Source organism: Schistocerca nitens, chromosome 1, assembly GCF_023898315.1.
Source record: "Schistocerca nitens isolate TAMUIC-IGC-003100 chromosome 1, iqSchNite1.1, whole genome shotgun sequence".
NCBI lineage: Eukaryota > Metazoa > Arthropoda > Insecta > Orthoptera > Acrididae > Schistocerca > Schistocerca nitens.
The window spans coordinates 772088972-772114360 of NC_064614.1; the positions used below are offsets into that span (position 1 = coordinate 772088972).

Consider the following 25389-nt stretch of genomic DNA (forward strand, 5'->3'; position numbering starts at 1 on the left):
CATGGCATGTACCCAGCCATCGACCTTTGGATCTGCAGCTGTAGCCTCTTACCATCTGTCCAATGGAGTGTGCATGACGACTTGTGCGGTAGTGACCACTTTCCGATCTTTCTGTCACTGCCACAGCATCACTCTTCTGGGCACCCCTGCAGATGGGCTATGAATAAGGCTGACTGGGACTTGTTCACCTCCATTGACACTATTGAGCCTCTTTCCAATAACGCCACTGATGCGGTGGTTCACTCGGTCACCACCGGCATCATTACTACCACAGAATCTGCAATTCCCTATTATTCTGGGTCCCCTCGGCAGAGGACTGTGCCTTGGTGGTCAGCCAAGATCGCTGAGGCGTTTAGATATCGCAGGAGGGCCCTCCAGCAACACAAGCAGCATCCCTCATTGGAACACCTCATCCCCTTATACGGCTCCGTGCGCGAGCCCACTGCCTCATTTGCTGATGCAAGCCTCCATACCTCTCCATCGCAGATTTGGGCCCAGATTCAGTGACTCTATGGCTATCGGACCCCTGTAAGTGTACCAGGGCTTTCACTGAATGGAGCAGTCTGTACTGACACTGACACAATTGCAAACTGCTTAGCAGAGCATTTTGCTCAGAGTTCTGCTTCTGCACATTACCCGCTGGTATTCTGCACACTGAACGAGCGGTTGGAACATCAGAGGCTTTTGTTCCACACATGCCCCCTGATGTGTACAATGCTCTGTTCAGTGAGTGGGAATTCCAAAGTGCCCTAGTTGCTTACCCTGATATGGCTCCTGGACCAGATCGCATCCACTGTCAGATGCTCAAACACCTCTCGGTAGACTGCCAGCGACGCCTCCTCGACCTTTTCAACCATATCTGGGTTGAGGGTGAGTTCCTGTCGCAATGGCGGGAAATCATCGTAATCCCTGTGTTAAAACCTGGCAAGAACCCACTGGAGGTGGACAGCTACCGCCCCATTAGCCTCACCAACGTTCTTTGCAAGTTGCTCAAACGCATGCTGTGCCAGAGGTTAAGTTGGATACTAGAGTCTCGGAGCCTCCTAGCTCCGTCTCAGGGTGGGTTTCGTAAGGGCCGTTCCGCCACCAGCAATCTGGTCTGCCTGGAGTCTACCATCCGTGCTGCTTTTTCCCGCCGTCGGCATCTGGTTGCCGTCTTTTTTGACATGTGGAAGGTGTACGATATGACATGGCATCATCACATCCTCGCCACGCTTCATACGTGGGGTCTTCGGGGCCCACTCCCGATTTTCATACAAAATATTCTGTCGCTTCGTTCCTTCCCTGTGCAAGTTGTGGCTTCCCATAGTTCCTTCCGAGTTCAGGAGAATAGAGTCCCACAAGGATCTGACTTGAGTGTCTGCCTCTTTTTAGTTGCAATTAATGGAGTCACTGCAGCGGTGGAAACATCTGTCTCAGCTTCTCTGTATGCTGATGACTTCTGCCTATACTATAGCTCCACTGGCATTGCAGCTGCCGAACGGCAGCTGCAGGGCGCTATCCGCAAGGCACAGTCTTGGGCTGTAGGGCATGGCTTCCAGTTTTCGGCATCACACTGTTCACCCTGAGCCACGGCTTTACCTTGATGATGAACCTCTTGCTGTGGTGGGGACACATCGGTTTTTGGGATTGGTTTTCGATACCCAGTTGACTTGCCTGCCTCATATTCGGCAGCTTAAACAAACATGCTGGTGGCATCTTAACGCACTTCGTTGCTTGAGTCACACCAGCTGGGGTGCCGATTGGTCAACCCTTCTACGACTGTACCAGGCATTAATTCAGTCCCATCTAGATTATGGTAGTCTGGCTTATGGTTTTGCATGCCCTTCTGCGTTGTGGTTGCTGGTCCCCATCCTTCACAGTCGGATCCGGCTCTCCACTGGAGCTTTCTGGACAAGCCCTGTCAACAGCATACTTGTGGAGGCTGGTGTCCCTCCATTGTGGTTCTGGCGTCAACGATTACTGGCCATTTTGGCTACACATGTTTGTACCTTGCCCAGGCATCCCAATTACCGTCTGCTGTCCCCCACCTCGTTCGTCCATCTCCCAGATCGGCAGCCCCATTCAGGGTGTACGATTGCAGTTCGCATCCAGGCTCTTCTCTCTGGGCTTGAGTTTTTCCCTCTCCCACCTGCTTTCTGGGCCCATATACGTCTACCACCGTGGTGTGTGCCGCGCCCATACCTTCGGCTCAATTTGGCACAGGACCCGAAGGACTCAGTCCTTCCTGAGGCCCTCCACCGCCGCTTTCTTTCACTCCTTGCCGCGTTTCAAGGTTCTGACGTGTTCTATACTGACAGATGTTTGCTGGTCGTGTTGGTTATGCTCTTATTTTAGGGGATCATTATGAACAATGTTCATTGCCGACTGTCTCCAGTGTTCTCACTGCCGAGCTGGTAGCCATCTCTCTCGCCCTAGAGCGTATCCGCTCCTGTCCAGGTGAGACCTTCGTTATCTGTAGTGACTCTCTGAGTGGTTTACAAGCTATCGACCAGTGTTTCCCTCGCTCTCTTCTGGTGATGGCTATCCAGGAGTCCTTCCACACTCTTGCCCGAGGCGGCCGCTCCGTGGTCTTTGTGTGGACCCTGGGTCATGTCGGCATCCCGGGAAATGAACGTGTTGACACGTTGGCAGAACAGGCTGACAATGCACCAGACTTGGAGATTGGCCTTTCGGAGTGTGTTCTCCATTCAGTTTTGTGGCAGAAGGTACTTGGAGCCTGGGGTGATGAATGGCGCACACTGCCTTCACCAAACAAACTTCGGGTCGTCTAGGAGACTACAGGTGTGTGGCGCTCATCCTTGTGAGCCTACCGCAAAGACTCAGTTGTTCTCTGCCAGCTACGCATTGGCCACACCTGGCTGACGCACAGTCATCTCTTGCGCCGTGAGGATCTACCTCTCTGTCGCTGTGGATCAGTGTTGACAGTGGTCCACATCTTGTTGGCCTGTCTGTTTTTAACTACGCTCAGGCAGACGTTTGCGCTGCCTGATATGCTCCCTGCACTTTTATCGGATGACGCCGCAATGGCTGACTTAGTTTTGAGTTTTATTTGTGCAGGGGTCTTTTATCGCTGAATGTAAGGGTTCGTGTCCTTTTTTTACGTTGAGTCTGGCCTTTGGCCTCCGGTTTTAGATTGTGGATTTTAGTGTGTTTCTTGGTGGTTGGCTTTTCCTTTTTTGTTTACATGGTCGGCCAACCACTGTCACAATCTGTGCGCTGTTAATTCCTTTTGTCTGGTTTTTTCTGTGTCTTTCTGGTCTGTGTTATCCCTTGTGATCTCAACTGCTTGTTTCTTTTTTTTTAAATTTTTTATTCCTTGTAGAATTTTATGACTGTGGGACAAGAGACCGATGGCCTTTGTAGTCTGGTCCCTTCAACCCCCACAAAACAACCAGTAACGTATTGATTCACCTCTGACCATTATGGAAGCAGTTACTCGAATTGGCATTGATTCTTCGAGTTTTTGGATGTACTCCTGCGGGATAGTGTGTCTAATTCTGTCCCACTGACGTGTTATATCGACAAAATCCCGAGCTGATTGGAGGGCCCTGCCTATAATGTTCCTAACATTGTTAGTTGGGGGAGAGCTCCGGCGTCCTTGACGGAAAATGTAGGGTTTTGCAAAAAGACAAGCAGTAGAAACTCTCGGCATGTGCGGGCGGCCATTACCTTGCTGAAATATAAGCCCAGGATTACTTGCGATAAAGGGCAACAAAACGGAGCGTAGAATATCGCCGACCTACCGCTGTGCTGTAAGGGGCCGTGGACAACGACAAAACGGATCCTGCTGTGAAAGGAAATGGCACCCTAGGCTATCACTCCTGGTTGTCGGCAGGCGACAGTAAGGTTCCTATCCCACCAATGTCCAGGACATCTCCAGACACGTCCGCACTGGTCTCCAGGGCTCAGTTCGAAGCGAGATTCATCACTGAAGACAGTTCTACCCCATGAATGGTGGGCTCCATGTGGTTCCCAATTCGTGCAGCGACCGTAAACCATAAAATTACCAAATATGCATCAACCAGTCGCAAAATCATGTTTTGCAAAAGTGAATAAATAAAACATGATTTTGCGACTGGTTGCTGCATATTTGGTAATTTTAGTTCTACCCTAGTCAATGAGATTCCAAATCGAATGTGCCCGACACTACTGCGAACGGGTTATTTGATGTACAGTGGTCAATAGTAGCCGCAGCAAGGGGCACCACGAGCTCAGCCCTCTTTCTGTGAACGGCCTATTGGGTTGCAGTATTCACTGCCTCGGCCTTCTCGTCCTGTCATCTGTCTAGGTCGACCGTTTCCTCCTTGACGCTGTGTTCGGCTATATTTCTCCCATTCCTGTCGACATCGTCGACTAGTGCCATCGCTTCTATTCAAACATCTAGAGATTCGCCAGTTGCTCCAACCGGCTTCTTTGAGCCCAACTAAGCCTCCTTCCTCAACTGCTGACATCTGCTTATATTGTTCACGCCCCTGTCGGGTGACATAATTACTTACCAACTGAGTACGTGAAATGCAATGTGCAAAGAGTTTACGCTCTGTTGTCGACATGTCTCCTGTTTACTGTAACTGCCATCTGGGCGCTGAGAATGCGCTGCAATCTCGCACATTCATTTATCGGCAACGAAAGTTTACAATTATGCATTTTTTGTCTCTACATGTATTAATATCTGTTGGTGGTTAGCTTGCAGAACTTCTTCATAACTGAATCACTTTCCTTTTCTCTTTCTTGGTGCACGCGCTTGAATTTTGGATACTGCTGATTGAACAAATCAAGTGTATAACACTTTGGTACTTTTTTATGTTACCATCCTAAACTTCCCAACAAAATATTAGCACCACTTAGGTATCTGGCTTAGATTCAAAAGAGCAGGCAATGAAAGACTGAAACTTATGAAATTAAAAATATTACTTTAATGTGAAACAAAAATTAAAAATAGCCGAAATAAAAGGATTTCAACAAAATTCTTCTGGGCGTATTTACGCGTCATGTATGGTATGACCACTGACCTTTGTACTACGAGGGCTGTCCAGAAAGTAAGTTACGATCGGTCGCGAAACGGAAACCACAGCGAAAACCAGAAACATTTTATTTGCAACAGTTGGGTACACCTTCCACCTACTTCTCTACATAGTGGCCGCTCCAACTTCGAGTTTTGTCGTAGTTTTGTATCAACTTTTCAATATCCTCGTCGTAGAAAGCAGCCGCCTGTGCTTTCGGCCAGGTCTGCAGCTCGTTGTCTGTCGAAAAATTTTTTCTTCATGGCCAACGGTTTTTGTGAGCAGAAATGAGACACAGGGGGAGCCAATTACGGACTGTATTGTGGGTGATCAAACACTTCTCATCGGAATCGCTGCAGGAGCGTCTTCATTGCCCCTGCAGTGTGCGGCCTTGAATTGGCTTGAAGAAGGAACTGCTAGACAGTGGTGTTATGTGGGCTGCATGAAACAGGCGAAATCTCTAACCGGGCCTTCATGCTTGGCGGGAGACGCTATTCCCTACGCATCTTTACGTGCTCACTGTTCACTCAAAACTGAAAAGAGCATCGCGACACGATTGACGGGCCTACTAGAGACACTGACCAACACATCTGTGCAAAGCTTTACCGGATTTTCCCAGTGGTTTCCATTTCGCGATCGATTGTAACTTACTTTCTGGACAGCCCTCGTACTTCTCCAGGCAGTCTTCATTAGGATGCTGAAAGATACCTGCAAGAGCAGCCGGACCGTCTGTAGTTTTATATATAACGGTCACAATCATGAACAAAGAGACTGGGGGTGTGAAACCCTAGGGTCATTAAATAGAGGTAGCTTTCCAGAAAATGCTGATCTTTGTACACCTGTGAAATGAAAATCTGCTGTCGGGTAGCATTCAACGCCGTGCTCCTCCGCCCCGTTCATTGTAACATGCTCTTATCTCCCTTAGTGGTCGAGACGCTGCGCAGTCCTGTTCCACTGCACGGCCTCAGCCCTCTGGAGGCCATCAGGTGTTATGAGGCTTCCTGTGGTGACGCACTGCAAGTTTTAACCGGCCCCCCACACGGTCAGTCAACTTTCTGTCACCATATACTGCAATATTGCACACCACCCCATTCGGTTGAATTCTGCTTGCCTGGAGGAAGGTGTTCACGACGAGGGCACGTTGTGCTCCTGTATTCTCATAGATGACTCCATCGCCTAAATGTTGTCTATAAAAAGGGACGATACCCCATCCTCGATACTGCACAGTCCTCAAATTATTCTTGATAGCGATGAGAGAGGTCTGAAGTACATACACGATCCTGGCCCAAAACACGACTGACCCACCTCCATGCTGCGACATGTCTGGGAAGTGCAATGGTACATCGTCACCTCAGCACTCTTGTACCACGACGATCTGATGTCAGACACATCTTGCATTCGTTACCGAAGCCAACGCCGCGTCACTTGTTGAGGTTCCATTCCAGTTGCTCCCTTGTCATGTCCTTCGTGTACCACAGCGTTCGTACTATTGTTTGTAATGGACGCCTAGAGGACGTTATGACCAAGTGCAGATAGTTACATGATGTTTTGGTCTTCATATCTCACCCAGAGGTCTCCTACAAGGCACCGCGCATTTCTGTTGCATCCTCCTCGCGGTAACTATGAGCTGTAAGTTTTAGCTTATCCGCTGGCCCTGTCTACCGTTTACTTTTGGTGACATTGCGCTTTACTCACCTGCAATGAAAATGCGGATTTACTTCCGCCCCATCACACAAGTGCCTGTACTTTGCGTTTTCTTGTGACTAAAGAAGTTTTTTCCAATTAAAAAAAAAGAAAAAACAGAAAATATTCAAGTTATGGGGCTATTGCGAAGCTTTTTTGGGGCAGCTTATTTATTTGCAACTTAAGTCCTCTGTAACTCGTCAAAAAATATCTGCTGACTAGATGGTGAAGTACGATCTAGAACAGTTAGTGTACGACGTATAAAACGTGTTTGACGGAATTGCCTAACTTGTGGAACGTACAGCTACGTCTTGAATGCACCCTCTGTGGACTAATGCTGAAAGAAAATCCGATCACAAATCCGCCACATTGTGTCTTCACATTATGTGCTTATCTTGCAAAATGATTTCAGCGCGGAGTCCAGAGACTCATCAGCATAACTTAGTAGCCGTATGGCACAAAAATGTAATGAAGGCGTTCTAAAATAACAGTAAAGCTAAGAGGCAGATAATGTTTTTGTCAAAAAATTGCCTCTAATTTGCAGTTCTAAATCGACGTCATATGTCCATCAAAAACGAAACACTTCATATTTAATTCTCGCCTTGGAAGGATAGGCTCACTACTCGAGATGTCATACAAATGATTTCTACAGTCGATACTTTTCGACAACCAGAGGTAACACAAACTAAACACAAGCAAACTGCTATGATTACCCTTAATACAAGCATGTAAATAACCTACCATCACATAATTAAAAACAAATACGTGGCCTTGTCAGTGCTGCCTACTTTGAACTACTTGCTTACCTTGTTCAGGGCCAGTTCGTAGGTTTCTGCCGTGCCATTCACTTCAAGTGTGACGTGTGAGGAGTTAGAGACACCGCCAAGCCAAGTGATCTCGGATATGTGCAGCGCCTGCTGTTGGCCTGCAACGGATTGAATAACAACGGTCTTCCATGAATAATAGCGGAAGAATAAATAAAGTGCTTTTAGTTTCTAGTTTGAATGGTTAATGACCAGCAACGGAATTCAGCCTTTCCACGCTAATATACAGCGTGGGGCGACTAAATTACTCACCAAAAATCGCTTTTCACCCGATACAGACACTTATAATCTGTTCTGATTTCGGCGAACAGTGAACAAGGGCCCATGAAACAAAGAGCAATGACTTCTCGAAGCTTCGTTAATAACGGCGATACAGGCATAAATGTAGTTTTTTTCTTTTTTGAACTTACGTACACTTTTTTTGCTGACAGAATAACAGATCTCGACGGGATGAAATTCACACTTTTGCAGATCTAAGAACCATTCACTAAGCAAGAATATACTGAATGTAGATACTTTAGTCCTGTTGATGTGACCATTGATTGCCCATTATCCGGAAGATTACGAGCCTGCCCAAGGGCCCTGCGCCGCTTAGACATAGGAGTTAATTGAGAGATAGTTGAACCACTACACTGATCAAGTTTGTTACGAGAAATGCCACAATTTAAATACAGTGTGTTTCTTGTAAAACAACAACGGAATCGAATCATTAATATTGCATAAAATATTTTCAAGTTGACAACGCCATTCGATTACGAAGAACTGGTCGACATGTTCCCAGTTTATGCCGAAAGTTAATTAAATGCATCAAGAGCAGAAATATTCGTGGAACAGTTTCCAGATAAACGCTGAAAGTACTTCCTACCTTCGTTGAAACACTGAAAATCCTTCACGATATTGGAAATTTTGCCCCAAGAGAACTTGTACGAAGAAATTCTGCCAACGAACCAGCAGTTGCTGCAATAAATTCGTTGGTCACTTCGTGTAAAAAAAACCAAGAGTTGTTGGTATCGGTCAAAGTAGCGTTATTTGTATTCTTCATAGGCATAAATATTAATCTTTCCTTACTTTTCTACATAAAGAGCTACATGACAGATATTTTAAACACCGTTTTGAACTCTGTCAGTGGGTTCTCTAGAAAAACAAATTGTTTTGAGATGGTACTCTTTACCGACGAAGTCACTTTGACAGATCACTGGATTAAAAGCCTACGAAGCGTTCACTACTGGTCAACGGTACACTGGCATTGGCTTCGTCGTGCGTTGCATAAACGACAGTAGAGTGCGAACGTGTGGTGTGGTGTAATCGGACAGCACGTGATTACCCCCTTATTTCATTAACGGTACATTGAAAGGCGAAAAGTACACACATATCTTGTAATTATCATACCCTTGTTATTAGAAAACATGACCTCAAGATCTCGTCAAATGTTGTTTCCTTCATGGTGAATGGCCTGCTCATAATTCTTCAGTACCGAGAGATACATTAAACCATCTATTTGCAAACCGGTGGATAGTAAGAGGCAGTCCTATTCAGAGATGTTCAGTATGATCACATAAATGATATCGTTATATTTCTTCCTCTGGGATGCGAAGTATCTTGTGCCTCTTAAAACACAAAAAATACATAAATTCAGTTATTTTAAATGAGCGATTTCTTATTGGATCAGCAAAAATTTTGTGCCACTGAATTTGTGTTGCTTAGCTCTGCTATTCTGGCGTCAAAAAGTAGCACTGTTCCATAAAAAAAATGTAATTTCTCCCATAAAAAACAGGAAAAATTGAAACTTTTATAAACTTTCCAAAGAAAAAAAAACCATTATAACAACACTCCAAAAAAAAAAATTACTGACGAACAACTTTCCCATTGAGAAAAATTCAGGATATTTAACGGAAAACCAGGAAAACGAATTATGAAGACTATCCAAATTCTGAAGAGAGTTCACTGTAAACAACAATGTTTTAAACTAAATAACAGATTTAGGACAAATGAAAGGATGTAGAGGCTTATCTCGCTAGGGGCATAAGAGGTACTGCCTACAGGAAAATTAAAGAGACCTTTGGAGAAAAAAGAGCCACTTGAATGAATATCAAGAGCTCAGATGGAAACCCAGTTCTAAGCAAAGAAGGGAAAGCAGAAAGGCGGAAGGAGTATATAGTGGGTTTATACAAGGGCGATGTACTTGAGGACAATATTATAGAAATGGAAGAGGATGTAGATGAAGATGAAATGGGAGATACGATACTGCATGAAGAGTTTGACAGAGCACTGAAAGACCTGAGTCGAAAAAAGGCCCCGGGAGTAGACAACATTCCATTACAACTACTGACGGCCTTGGGAGAGCCAGTCCTGACAAAACTCTACCATCTGGTGCGCAAGATGTATGAGTCAGGCGAAATTCCCCCAGACTTCAAGAAGAATATAATAATTCCAATCCCAAAGAAAGCAGGTGTTGACAGATGTGAAAATTACCGAACTATCAGTTTAATAAGTCACAGCTGCAAAATACTAACGCAAATTCTTTACAGACGAATGGAAAAACTGGTAGAAGCCAACCTCGGGGAAGATCAGTTTGGATTCCGTAGAAATGTTGGAACACGTGAGGCAATACTGACCTTACGACTTATCTTATAAGAAAGATTAAGGAAAGGCAAACCTACGTTTCTAGCATTTGTAGACTTAGAGAAAGCTTTTGACAATGTTGACTGGAATACCCTCTTTCAAATTCTAAAGGTGGCAGGGGTAAAATACAGGGAGCGAATGGCTATTTACAATTTTTACAGAAACCAGATGGCAATTATAAGAGTCGAGGGGCACGAAAGGGAAGCAGTGGTTGGGAAGGGAGTGAGGCAGGGTTGTAGCCTCTCCCCGATGTTATTCAATCTGTATATTGAGCAAGCAGTAAAGGAAACAAAAGAAAAATTTGGTGTAGGTATTAAAACCCATGGAGAAGAAATAAAAACTTTGAGGTTCGCCGATGACATTGTAATTCTGTCAGAGACAGGACTTGGAAGAGCAGTTGAACGGAATGGAAAGTGTCTTGAAAGGAGGGTATATAATGAACATCAACAAAAGCCAAACGAGGATAATGGAATGTAGTTGAATTAAGTCGGGTGCTGCTGAGGGAATTAGATTAGGAAATGAGACACTTAAAGTAGTAAAGGAGTTTTGCTATTTGGGGAGCAAAATAACTAATGATGGTCGAAGTAAAGAGGATATAAAATGTAGACTGGCAATGGCAAGGAAAGCGTTTCTGAAGAAGATAAAGTTGTTAACATCGAGTATAGATTTAAGTGTCAGGAAGTCGTTTCTGAAAGTATTTGTATGGAGTGTAGCCATGTATGGAAGTGAAACATGGACGATAAATAGTTTGGACAAGAAGAGAATAGAAGCTTTCGAAATGTGGTGCTACAGAAGAATGCTGAAATTAGATGGGTAGATCACATAACTAATGAGGAGATATTGAAAAGAAGTGGGGAGGAGTTTGTGGCACAACTTGACAAGAAGAAGGGACCGGTTTGTAGGACATGTTCTGAGGCATCAGGGGATCACAAATTTAGCACTGGAGGGCAGTGTGGAGGGTAAAAATCGTAGAGGGAGACCAAGAGATGAATACACTAAGGAGATTCAAAAGGATGTAGGTTGCAGTAAGTACTGGGAGATGAAGAAGCTTGCACAGGATAGAGTAGCATGGAGAGCTGCATCAAACTAGTCTCGGGACATAAGACCACAACAACAACAACAACCTCCTGTATTTATCATTTAATTCAAGGCTAGACCAGCATTTAGAAAAAATGAATCAGAACCAATTCAGAAAGTTTGACAGACAGAAGTTATCTGGAGGAAGTGATACAAAATTCTATTGGAAAAAAAAAAAACATAAATCTTGGGTGTTGGGAGCAACTTTAAAAAGACTTTGAGACTGCAGAAGAAACTACCCCTCTTAAAAAGAAACGAAAACATGCTTGGTGGAATGATGTTGGCGATAAGATAAAGGGACAACGAGCTTCGAATATTTGGAACGCAAATACAAATGATAAGAACAGGAAAAGGTTTATACAATCAAGGAAACATGCATGAAATGGACTCAAAAAGAGCAGAGAATAACAAATAAAAGATCAACTAACGTCAGCTGAACCACATTTGAAGCATTAAAACACAAGGAACTTTTATAAAACATTCAAAAATAGTTTTAAAATGCACACACCGCCAAGTTTACTGTTTATAGAGCGAAAAACATAGAATATTGCACGTAGTAACACAGAGAACTGCAGAATACGTGCGGACTGCTTCAAAGGACTACTCAACTACGATCCACCAGAAAAAGAAATTCATTTTGATAGTTCCATAAAATTTCGGGCGTGCAGCCCCGTAAATTTCACTTCTTCCGATATTTCGGGCTGTATACCGTCCAGCCATCTTCAGAGTGACCCGGGTGACTGACGCTCCCGCTTTTCTTTTTTTTTTTCCTTTATTGTAATTTCATTCCCCTGCCCCACATGGACGCGTCAGCGCTTACTCCGTCCTTTTAAACCCGCGGACCGTGCCAACGGGCATGCGGCCACAGATATGCAAGGCGCCAGAGACGTTGATCGGCGATGAGGAGGTACAACATACTCATGAAATTAGAGCTATGGCTGCACGGTCGATCAACACGGTGATATCCATGTATCACTACGAGCTGCACCGTTGCTACGGCTTTGTGAGTTTGTTGCAGGAAGTGCCAGATTCCATAATTTGCCCCTGCTGAAGCCGTTGTCTCTATTAATTAAATTCGTCGCCAACTGAACTGACAGCGAGATGGTTCACCACCCCTAGTTTTTAACTGCGCGTTATAGTGAGAGAATGGAGAAAATCCATTGATACTAAGAGTGTTCAACTAGGAAGAAATCAAATAAAATCAACACAGATTGTCTAGTTTTGCAGATGACATGGCATTAATTAAAAATCCTCTCGACGGTATCAAAGAACAAATCGCAGAACTACAGAAACAAGCAAACAAAATAAGATTAAAATAGCATTTGAAAAACACATGAAAAATATCAATTTTACCCTCTAAATGTTAAAATTCGTAACAATATAACATCTAAAAGAAACCGTTCTAAATACTTACGAGAATGGATAACAACTAACACAAAAATAAAGGTAGCCATGGAGAACAGAGTACATAAAATGGAAAGAGCATTCCAAATGACAGTAAACATATACAAAAAATGTACTTTTTCCGGGAACACAGGCCTGAGACACTGTCAAACAGCGATGGAAACTGTATGCAGCAGAAACACCTCAACTAACAAGATTTGGGGATGTTAAAAACTGGAATAAGTTGAAAGAAGAACTTTAAGTAAAATACTGAGATCTAGAAGTTATAGAAATGATGAATACTAGTTAAGATCATACAGAGAGTTCTATTTTAAATTGGAAAAGCTAACTATGTAATGAAGAAATGAAAACTACAGTTTTATGTACGTAAATACCGAATGTGTCTAAGTAAGAAAACCTTACTAAAAAGCTACAAATCCTAAAACACATTGTTCACTGAAAGTGACAAAGATATGGAAACCACGGAAATTAGAATGGCCGTAACATATAACAGAATAGTTTCTAGAGAAACAATGCAAAAGGCAGGAAAGAGCGAGGACTGCAAAAGGAAGAAAGTGGGTTCAGGAGGAAAAGGAGCGACACTCTTGAATGATGAAGGAAGTCAGGGAGCAACGAAAATTAAAAATAAAGAAGAAAAACCAAAGTTGATTTATCGTACCCTCCAAAGCGTTATTCGAATAAATAAACAAAGAAAAACAAAGTCATGCCTGTAGCTGTGTTATTAATGAAGTTACGAGAAAGCGCTTCTGTTTGTTCATGAGCCACAGGCCACTATTCGTATATGTGTAAACAAATTACAAACATCTCTAAGTGTCAAAAGCAATCTGAGGTGCAAAATCTCGGCTTTTCATCCTGTATGACGTCATATGAAAGCATAACGTCCTCATAAGAAGCAAATTTTTTCCTTTTTGCAGCTGAAACAGGTCCAGGTATAATCAATATCATAACGGCTCCTACTGACGCAGCAAACAAAAATCTTAATAATTTTCAGCAAATAGCTCTAGGAAAAAGTATTTTGCTTGAATTTGATAAAATTTAGGACAATCAGCTCAATAACTTCAATAAAATACCAGAACCTACACCGGGTGTTTATTCGAACAATGAACTAAAAGAACTAAATGGTGTTGATTGTAGCCTCAAGTAGCAAACCTCCCTGATGGTTTTATTCAGTGAATTGTTTAAGTTACACATGCAGTACGTGTGGTTACAGCCATAGACGAATTAAGACGAAAAATTGGTTCATTCTGCGCTATTCTGTTCATTAATAAGTTATGGAATCATTTTTTGGGTAAAACTCAGTACACAGGGATAAAATTTTCTGGAAAGAGAAGTGTGTTAGAAGAATTAAATTTGTGCAGACGCTTTAAATACTGGTGTTTCGACAGCTATTTTGTGGTACCGTACATATGTTAATGAAAGACTTTCGAAACAAATATATCTCTTTTCTGTGAGCGAAAGAAGTATGTAGCTGGCTTCGATTTATTGACAGGATAGCAGCGCGGAGTGGCCGCGCAGTTTGAGGTGCCATGTCCTCCCTCGGGCATGTGTGTGTGTGTGTGTGTGTGTTGTTCTTAGCTTAAGTTAGTTTAAGTAGTGTGTAAGTCTAAGGACCGATGACCTCAGCAGTTTGGTACCTTAGGAATTTACACACATTTGAACATTGATAAGATATTGGGAATATCCTGTTTATCTAAGAAAATGATTCTTTACAGAACAACTGTACAACTTTTAGGACATTATGCTGAACGATGCCTATCGCAAATATAAAATCAAGGAATATGCCTAAAAAGAAGAACTGTTAAGGATTTTACAACTAGTGGGGTCATGGAGGTTTCCAATAAGTACCAATAAATCTCCGCTAACAGACTGGTTTCATCGTTCAGTGATAAATATTTCGATAAAGAGTGAACTTCACTAAGTTATCAAACGACTGGTCTTGATAATGCTGATGGAAAGTAGCAGGCACGTGTACTAACTACACTACACTCGTTCGTCCTCTGTTAGAATATTGCTGCGCGGTGTGGGATCCTTACCAGGTGGGATTGACGGAGGACATAGAAAGGGTGCAAAAAAGGGCAGCTCGTTTTGTATTATCACGTAATAGGGGAGAGAGTGTGGCAGATATGATACGCGAATTGGGATGGAAGTCATTAAAGCAAAGACTTTTTCGTCGTGGCGAGATCTATTTACGAAATTTCAGTCACCAACTTTCTCTTCCGAATGCAAAAATATTTTGTTGAGCCCACCCTACATAGGTAGGAATGATCATAAAAATAAAATAAGAGAAATCAGAGCTCGAACAGAAAGGTTTGGGTGTTCGTTTTTCCCGCGCGCTGTTCGGGAGTGGAATGGTAGGGAGATAGTATGATTGTGGTTCGATGAACCCTCTGCCAAGCACTTAAATGTGAATTGCAGAGTAATCATGTAGATGTAGATGTAGATGTACTAACATCCTCCGTCCTCGCAATTTTTCTCGTAGCTTTCACCGTAATGAGGTTAGAACTGTCAAGACGACACTCGCCTGCAAAAGTTTCAGCACCAGGATGAAAAGTCGTGGTCGTGTATGGACCGGAAGGAGCTTTTTCTGCCTCGTTAATCACTAAAAGTAAAATCTAAATCTGAACTTTAAAATAAATCAGAATTTGTTAGTAAACTTAGAAATTCGAAACATTTCTCAGGCTGTTGCCAGCAAAAGCCTTAACTTTCCGCTATAATATGAAATTCCGACTGAGAGACACTGATACCTACGCTGCTCAGGTGTGATAGTAAAGTCGTCAGATACGCGGGATGTGTAAGGAATCTGTGTTTCCATTATCCTGCAGTATTACAGGAATTAGACATATACTGTTGCCGTGTTAATCCATCTGTGTGGGATGCTTACAATATTAGATTAATAAAAGCGATAAAGGAAACTCAGAGAAGGGTTTACTGTGTCGGTCGGCGCGTATCTCAGTAATTTTCAACGTCCTTTAGCGGGAGATTCTAGAAGAAAGAAGTTATGCATCACATCAAAGCTTACTTTTATACGTATGAGAGTTCGAGTTCCAAAATGAACCAAAAATATCTTGCTTCCTGCCATACGTATCTCATGATAATGTCGTAAGAGGAATTCGGACTTATTTGGAAGTATTTCAGAAGGCAGTCTTCCCGCCTGCGGCTTGAGAATGGGTTAGGAAGGGACAAATCTTGATACTGTTGCATCGCCACATTGTGCATTGCTTTCATCTTCTGTTGATACATAAGTATTTTTATGGAAATTACAGTGACCACTAAGTTCCACTACGTCTGGACTCGCAAATAGAACTATTAAGAAATGAAAGCAGTTTGATTTTTATCTTTCATTTGAGTCTAATTAAAAATCGTTAACACGTAACCCACCTGGAGCAGGAGAGCAGCAGAAAGGTGGGGATGGTCCCAAAGGCTTGGGTACCGCTGCAAAACAAAAGCAGAGGACATACATGTAAATGTGAACAAAAAATCACTCATGCATCAACTCTCCTTAATAACCTTAGAAACTAAGAATTTGTCATAGGCTGTTAATAACGTAATTATTGCAATCTCTCCGAACTGAAAGATTCCAGAAGAGCGCCAAAGATATTTACACTGTTCGAACGTATGTCAAAGTATTCACAGAAGAAGTATACACATATAACGTACGCAGATCGACGTTCATGCAAGTATACAGCAAAATGACACGCATCGTGTCTATACAAGGTAATGTGACAGCTAAGTTGACCTTATGTACATCTTGACAATATGCTCTCAATTTAAAATTTGATAATGAGACATGTGGAAAGAGATTCAAAAGGTCTACGAATATTGCTAACAAGGGAACCTCCCCATCGCACCTCACTCAGATTTAGATATAAGTTGGCACAGTGGATAGGCCTTGAAAAACTGAACACAGATCAATCGAGAAAACAGGAAGAAGTTGTGTGGAACTATGTAAAAAATAAGCAAGAATTACAAACTGAGTAGTCCATGCGCAAGATAGGCAACATCAAGGAGAGTGTAAGCTAAGGAGTGCCGTGGTCCCATGGTTAGCGTGAGGAGCTGCGGAACGAGAGGTACTTTGTTCAAGTCAAGCTTCGAGTGAAAAGTTTAATTTTTTATTTTCAGACAATTATCAAAGTTCAGGAACTCACACGTAATCAACTTCGCTCTCCAAAATTCCAGGACATGTTCAGATTTGCTTGGACATATGCATGATTTGACGGTCTACACACGGAAAAATTTGAAAACGTTAAAAACATATGTTTTGACAGAGCACAGGGAAAACTGTGCGACTGTGAAACTGTTCATTTGTTGCAGTTTATGTGACAAACTCTTATGTTTTCACCACTTTTTTGGGAGTGATTATCACATCCACAAGAAAACCTAAATCGGGCGAGGTAGAACAATCTTTTTACCCATTCGCCAAGTGCACAAGTTAGGTGGGTCGACAACATATTCCTGTCATGTGACGCACATCCCGTCACCAGTGTCGTATAGAATATATCAGACGTGTTTTCCTGTGGAGGAATCGGTTGACCTATGACCTTGCGATCAAATGTTTTCAGTTCCCATTGAAGAGGCACGTCCTTTCGTCTACTAATCGCACGATTTTGCGGTGCGGTCGCAAAACACAGACACTATATTTATTACAGTGAACAGAGACGTCAATGGACGAACGGACAGATCATAACTTCACGAAAATAAAGAAAGTAAACTTTTCACTCGAGGGAAGACTTGAACCAAGGAACTCTCGTTCCTCAGCTGCTCACGCTAACCACGGTACCACGGCGCTCCTGAGTTCATACTATCCTTGATGTTGCATATCTTGCGCATGGACTATTCAGTTTGTATATTTTGCTTATTTTTTTCATAGTTCCACACAACTTCTTCCTGTTTTCTCGATTGATCAGTTTTTCAAGGCCTGTCCACTGTGCCAACTTATAACTAAATCTGAGGGTGGGGGTGCGATGGGGAGGTTCCCTTGTAAGTATCAGCTCTGCACGGCACGAGCATCAAAGAGATAAATTTTTCAGTTGCGCCCTTGTATACACACATTTACCGCAAACATTTTCAGTAATACGAACATTTTCCCCTCTCGTATCACCGGAAGTAAGTTTTTCCCATAGGACTTAAAGAAGAGAAATTCACTCCAAAATCCATTTGGATCGAGACGACATGCTACAGCTATATTATCGTCATGACGTCGTCCTTACTTGAGGAGATGCAGTGATAAGCCAGAACTTTATAGCGTCTTGGCCCACATCTGCTCACGAAATACTCTTAAATTACTGCACGGAGTTTTGCGGACCGGAGTTGACGACCGGTAGCGTCACAAATGTGCTCCATCTGTTTCATATTAGGCGAATTTGGTGGCGTAGACATTAATGTGAGTTCGCAAGCACGTTTCTCAAACCACTGTAGTAAGATTCTGGCTTTGTGAGGCTGCCCTAGTCCTGCTGTAAGATGTCATCGAAGTAGGCGAAGTTGTCGAAGCGCCTCCGATTACTACCACAGGTCCCATGTCTGGCGCAGGTGAATGCCCCTCACAGCGTGATACTGCCCCCACCGGTCTACGTCTGTGCGACGGTGCATGTTTCGAGTGATGTTTACCTGGGTGACGGCGCATCCGGACGCTACTATCGATCTGGTGTAACGAGAAAAGTGACTCGTTCGACGAAGCGACACACGGTACAGTCTCCCTTGAGCCCTTCAATCGTAATTCCGTGAATCGTCAAGTACATATGGGAATATTTAGTGATCGTCTGCTGTGGGGAGCCATGTTCAGTAACTTACGATGAGCTGTGTGCTCAGAAACACTTTTGACAGCTCCAGCATTGTTCTTTGCCGTCAGATATGTCACAGATCGCCGCCTATCCTGGTTTACAGAGCTGGCAAGCGCCCGAACTGGGTGTGATGTGGCGTGGACGTCCAGCACCCTGTGACGTGCTTGTGGTTTCACCGTCCTTCAACAAGTAGGCATGGATGCTCGCTTCAGTCTGTGCCGATGCTAGAATGGTTCCCCGTTGGCCTCTGCTGCACTTAGTTAGGTTTCTTACGACGTCACATGCCTGCAACCCCGCCAGGTGGCACTCAGTGTAGCGGTGGGGAGTGCTCGTAGTGGTTTGGCTTATCAGTGTCCGCTGATCATTTGCGTAAAACATTGACACTGGTTACACGTTAACAGAACAAAAAACTTTTGGTCTGAGACAAAGTTTCGGTGTAATATTTAACTCGTGTATTCGCATCGTTGTTTGTATATGTGTGGGTTTTCGGTAATGCAGGAGAGAAAACGGGAAACTATTTATACAAATGATGGCATATCTGTTGAAAACCAGTATAGAAAATGTCTGAAGCACTTCAATAAACAGCAAAGTAATTTTCAAACTGCAGTCTATGTTATCCAGGCACAAAACTGCATTACTTTTTGACAATGAATGACACCGACATGGATGTACGCTCATTCTGAAAATGGAAATTGCGCTGTGGTAAGTGATATATTATGGCTTCTTCTAGAATTTCCTATATGTTAAAGTAAGAATGAGAATGTTTCCACCTAAAAATAATGGCAAAAGGCAGCGTGGAAATGCAGATTTGCTACTGAGGACGGTGTAGTGAACAATATTACATCAATATTTATGTCATTTGTAGACTAACAATTATAGCCATTACAAATGTTACGTTTTTAGGTTCGGTAGTACCTCCAGGTACATGTAGCAAGAGCAACCCATCAATGCTTACTTTCCTCTGGGCAGCAGATCAAGTGTCGAAAAGTGGGCTGATAGGCGTAGTACACTTCGTGGTGTAGTACAACCATGCAGTAAACATTAGGTCTTAAAGCTGCGACGTCTGTGTGTGGAGACTTCGACAAGTAACACACTCATGTCTGTGCATATTAAAGTACCACGTCTAAAAATCTCTGCGCTTGTACCCATTATTCCTACGAAGGCTGCATTTAACACAAAAATTCATGATAGACTATGTAATCAAGCGAGTAACGGAATATTGTGGCTACGCTAAGAAAACATTCTTATTTGTTTACAATAAAAGTATTAAAATGCTTCTAAACTGCAAGCAGAACCACAGAAATGCTGGCGACTTTCTAAAGAATATATCTGAGTTAACAGCCAAGAGAAGAAAACTATAAGACAATTTTCCAATGTCTGAAGCGTATTATAAGATGAACTCATGCTGCCGACGATCTACAGCCGTACTAAATTGAAGAAACGTATATGTAATTTTTGAATAGTGTTATACATCACCTGTAAAAACGATTGCTGACTCATGAAAATTTTTATCGGACCGGGACTCGAACTATTGTATGGTACTCTATAGACACTGTAACACACAGCATTGCACATTTGTATTACACAACCAACGAAGCAAACACGACAAGAACAACAATGTCTCTCCCAGTGCAGGAATCACGTGAAATGGTGTGCGAGCATAGGACATGGAAACTACGACTTACGGAAGTCTGCATCACTCTGCGAGACATGAATGGATAGTTGAAGTGGTTAAGGCAACAGCTTGTGATAAGCGAGAATACCGGGTTCGGGTGACCACCTGGCACAAGTTTTTGTAAGTCAGTAATCCTATTTAGAACTGATGTGTAATCGCATCCGGAAATTACGGATGCAGTTCTTCAAAATTATAAGACGGTATGCTCACGTCTCGTGCACCGAAGCCTAGAGGACTGTATTGCAACAAGCGTTGTTGTAATGTATACGAAGACAAAATTAATGAAAGTTATGAACGTACAAAATCCAAGGAGCAACGTGCAAAACCCTTACTAACACTGCATACATAATATAGCGAAATTTCTGTGTAATTTAGGTCAGAAGAAAACTGTTCAAATACTATATGCTCCGCAAAGAGGTATACAAAGCATAAAACGTAAAATTATAGCTTATGTATCCGAAATAAAAGCTTATAAAGGTAATAAGTACCTTGAAAGACTTACCTGATGCAAAGATGCTGTGTTGAAAGCCAGAAGGCGCTCCAAATGCTGTAATGAAAAATTAAATCCATATTTACACACCTAATAAAAAATAACATGTCTCTGTAAGTTTATAAGTCACTTCGTTACTAAAATAAAGGAAGACGCTCTTTGAACTGCAGATTCCGTGCCAGAATGTTTCATTTGTTATGATTTGTACATTTCGACAGAATTTCGGATGAAGTGTCAAACAGAACGTGAATAACTGTACCTTGGTTAGGTACTGTACACATTGGGCCACAACTGAAACGAATTTCTTGCGACGAAAAAAGTTTTCTCCTGTGTAGACTGTAAGCGATCTCTGACATCTAGCCAAGTCGACTTATTACAACGGATTGGGTTGTGTTTTAAATGTGTCATGTTTAGTGGTTCTCACTACATCGCAGTGGACTCTGTCTTGCTATGGTGTTTGCTTTTGTCTCTGTTCTATCGCGCAGTAGAACCTTTCTCCCTCATTCCTAATGTGGCGGAGAGGACGAGTCAACTTACGAATTCTATAGCGCTTTAAAAAAGAAAATACATTTAGCAGACCTGTAGTGATAATGAACTCTATAACTGTGACTGTATAAATTTAAGTCGAAATTTGAAATTCCAACTATCATTTCATACAACACTGCTTCCAGTCGTGACGTGAAATACCAATAGTTTAGGATTATTTAATGAACTTTCTGGTCAAAAACATAACACTGTTATTTAGGCATGCAAACTACTGTGCAGTGTCGAGCTTTTTTTATTTTGAGTAGATTTGAACTATGCGAAGCAAATAGTTTATTTCATACTACCCGTGCCACATCTTCTGAAGCAACGTTAGTGACTTCTCCACGATGTGGTATTCCGCACTAGATTTAATAACTCCTGAAGCAGTTCATGAAATGCAAAACTAGAAACTGTGCTAGGAAGGCTGGGGCAGGTTAGAGCCTATGGTGGAATGAAATATCCCATGCTAGTTTCCATGTCATGTGCAAAGCAAACTCCAGATCTCCCACTTTGTATGCATCGATCTTTTTTTTTAGAGTGTATTTCGAATCAACCTGCTACTAGCTTTGTGTTATCGTCAATTTCTGCGTGTGAAATAGCTACTGTGCCAGCCTTATTTTCTCAATATCACGATCATATAACCGGCTATCACCCATTTCTTAACTTCAGCAGTATTTATTTATCGGTCGATTCCCAGTCAAGTATTTGCTTTGGATGCAAGGCATCTCTCACTTGCACCGGTATCCAACAGGTTGGTTCATTCATACATACCACTTGAGATGGTGGTGGAAGCTGAGAGGAAATGTGTTTTTGTTTGGGGATGGCTTAGCTCGCCTCTAACTGTAGCGGGCGATACGGAGACTGGTGATTCCAAGACCACGCTGCATAAGCCAGAGAACGCTGCTCCAAGCGCCTGCACGGTGAGGCAGCCGACAGCCGTCGCGGGCCCCGGTGTGAGCAGGTGGGGTGGACTGCGCGGGTGGCGGGATGCGAGAGAGTTTTTCCTTACGCGATCGGAATGAAAAAAGCGCTGCAATACTCTACACTCTGTAACCCATTTCCTGAAAGATCCCGTAAACAAACTGTACTCCATACATCACCTTCTATCCCGTAATTTGTTTAAATGAACAATATTCCACACATTGTCTACAGCCGGCTCGGTAGCTTAGCGTGTTCGGTCAGAGAACTGGTTGGCCTCTGTAATAAAAAACTGAGTGGAAGGATCAACCACAGAACTTGAACAGGATGTCTTGCGACGTCCGCAACGACCAAACACAACGATCAAAAATAAATAAATAAATAAATAAAATAAAAAAAATAAAAAATAAAAAATTGGTAGAGCACTTGCCCGCGAAAGGCAAAGGTCCCGAGTTCGAGTCTCGGTCCGGCACACAGTTTTAATCTGCCAGCAAGTTACATATCAGCGTACACCCCGCTGCAGAGTGAAAATCTCATTCTGGAAACATCCCCAATGCTGTGGCTAAGCCATGTCTCGGCAATATCCCTTCTTTCAGGAGTGCTAGTTCTGTAAGGTTCGCAGAAGAGCTTCTGTGAAGGTAGGAGACGAGGTACTGGCAGAAGTAAAGCTGTGAGGACTGGGCGTGAGTCGTGCTTGGGCAGCTCAGATGGCACTTGCCCGCAAAAGGCAAAGATTCCGAATTTGAGTCTCGGTCTCCCACACATTTTTAATCTGCCGGGAAGTTTCATTGCCTACATTGCATAAACAATGTTGCATACACTGCTATCGATCAATCAATATTTCTGAAATGGGAAGGGGTCAAGGAAAACTGAAGGATATCGATTTAATTAATTAATTAGTCCATGAATTTGATACAGTGTAAAGGTGGTGATTCGAATAACATGAAGCACCTCGCGAATACTGAAAGTAACAGGACTGAGATATTTCCCGCCAATTTTTCAACTGGTTTAAATAATTATTCAATTTATTTGATATCGGAGATGCTGCAGGGTTTCTGAGAGGATGGGGAGGGGTGAGATGACCTGGAAACCCACTTAACTGAACATTAGTTTAAGGGCCTGTCAATCAGAAAGAAGGATTATCCCCATCGGATCATGATCCTCTTAGCAGAACAATAGCTTAAGGACCTTTCAATCAAAATAGAGCAAAAGGTTTGCCCTGAACGTTTCCTTGCCACTGAATGGAGGCAATCTGCACTAACAAATTGTCCTCCTGTTGTCTCTGTCCCCCTACTAACGCTTTTTTCAGATTGACAAATTCTATGAATGTGTCTTGATTTTACTGTAGTCTTGCCTCCATTGTCAAGAGCAACATCAGAATTGCCGCTCTGGTACCTTTACCTGTACTAAATCCAAACTGACCCTCATCTAAACCATCCTCACTTTTCTTTTCCATTCTTCTGTATGTTATTCTTTTAACCAACTTGGATGCATGAGCTGTTAAACTGATTGTGCGATAAATTACGCATTTGTTAACTTTTGCAGTCTTCAGGATTGTGCAGATGATATTTTTCCGAACGTCAGATGGTATATTGTCATCTCAGACGGTCTACACACCAACGTTAATATTAGTTCTGTTGCCACTTCCCCCAACGATTTTAGAAATTCTGATCGAATGCAATGTATTCCTTCTACTTTGTTTGATCTTAAAGCTTCCAAAGTCGGAAGACTGCAAACTATGACACTGTAAACAGCTGAAACACAAATTCAGTTTTAGGGATACGTTCTGTGCTCAGAAATTTGTAAGTTAGTTACACGTTCCATAGATCATTGGAACTATTCTTTTCCCGTGCAACGAATCAGTTTACACGATGTGAATACATCTTTAGTCTTAGCATTAATCAACACATTATTTTTTAGCACTACTCAAGCAACTACACTTAAAAACTAGTTGCATTTTTATTTTTATTTTATTTTTTACTATCGTACTACCAGTTATTAAACAGAAATCCGTCCATGGAATAGTAAGAGTTGTCCAGGAGAAATTACATTAGACTTCAAACTTGCTTAGCTACTACAGACATTTTATGTTATTGGGCAACTGATCAAGAATTTTTGTTGTTGCTTATTGAACTCCTTTCTGGACCACTGACAGCTCTCATAAAGTGTTATAAGAGTCATTTTTCTTCTAGTGTTGTATGCCACACATCACAATTGTTGTCAAAATGTCTTGGTTTATTTATGACGAATTTCGTTAGTGCATAAACGTGCTGTGATGGTGCAGCTGAACAGCCTAACTCCTTGAAGAAATTCCCACATGACATACGCAGATGAAACCACATATTATTGTCATTGCTTGCTACTGTGAAATCAGTACCGTCTAAGTGACGAGTTAGCCCAGAAAATTATTTCGTAAGACAATATTGAATGGAAATATGAAAATTGCTAGTATGACTCTATTTTTTCTACAGAACTGAATATAGAGTACTTGATTTTCAAGATTAAGGAAGAGCATTTTCAGAGAACTTCTTAATAATTCTTTGTAAAATATCGTAAACATCTCTTCTATTCCTTTCTTTCTGATGCGTTTTATTGTAACGGTAGTCTCGTCTCCAATAACTACCAATTCTGCTTGTTGAAAGTTAAGTGGAAAGTCATTCATATATATAAGGAATAGGAGTGACACAAAGTTCAACCCTATAGAACTCCATTTGCCATTCCTGCCCAGTCAATAACATTTTATTTCTGTCCAACATTGTATGAAATATCCAGCACAATTTTTTGAATTCTGTTTGTTAAGTATGATTCAAACCAGTTGCGTGTAAAGCCATCAGATCTATGAAACCTAAGTTTTGCTAAGAGTGTAACATGATGTACAGAAAAAAACGCTATTCAGTGATCAAAAGTACCACCTGGCAACGTTTTTTTACTTAAGGTTTGTAATATTTTGGTGGGCGAATGAGAAAATAGCATTATCATGGAGAGGCACAACCCTCTTAGCATCCAAAGTGTAATATGCTAAGTAAATTGTTTACACTTAATTGTGACGCTACTCATTAGTACATTACTTTTCGAATATTATAAAACCCAATGAATTTTCAAAATATATACACTATGTGATCAAAAGTATCCGGACACATGGCTGAAAATGACTTAACAAGTTTGTGGCGCCCTCCATCGGTAATGTTGGAATTCAATATGGTGTTGGCCCACCCTTACTCTTGATGACAGCTTCCACTCCCGCAGGCACACGTTGAATCAGGTGATGGAAGGTTTCTTGGGGAATGGCAGTCCATTCTTCACGAAGTGCTGCACTGAGGAGAGTTATCGATATCGGTTGGTGAGGCCTGACACGAAGTCGGCGTTCCAAAACATCCCAAAGGTGTTCCAT

The 25389-nt window shown here is 42.3% G+C and overlaps 1 protein-coding gene across 1 annotated transcript in view; it reads right to left on the reverse strand.

Moving 5' to 3' along the window:
* Nucleotides 1-25389, reverse strand: part of LOC126261561 (inter-alpha-trypsin inhibitor heavy chain H4-like) — a 107668-nt gene that overhangs the window by 13496 nt on the left and 68783 nt on the right. Inside the window, exons 15-17 of the mRNA XM_049958551.1 lie at nt 20568-20612; nt 15992-16045; nt 7493-7611 (exon numbers count right to left, since the gene is read on the reverse strand). Coding sequence (XP_049814508.1) covers nt 7493-7611; nt 15992-16045; nt 20568-20612 — 218 coding nt within the window. The remainder of the gene's footprint in view (nt 1-7492; nt 7612-15991; nt 16046-20567; nt 20613-25389) is intronic.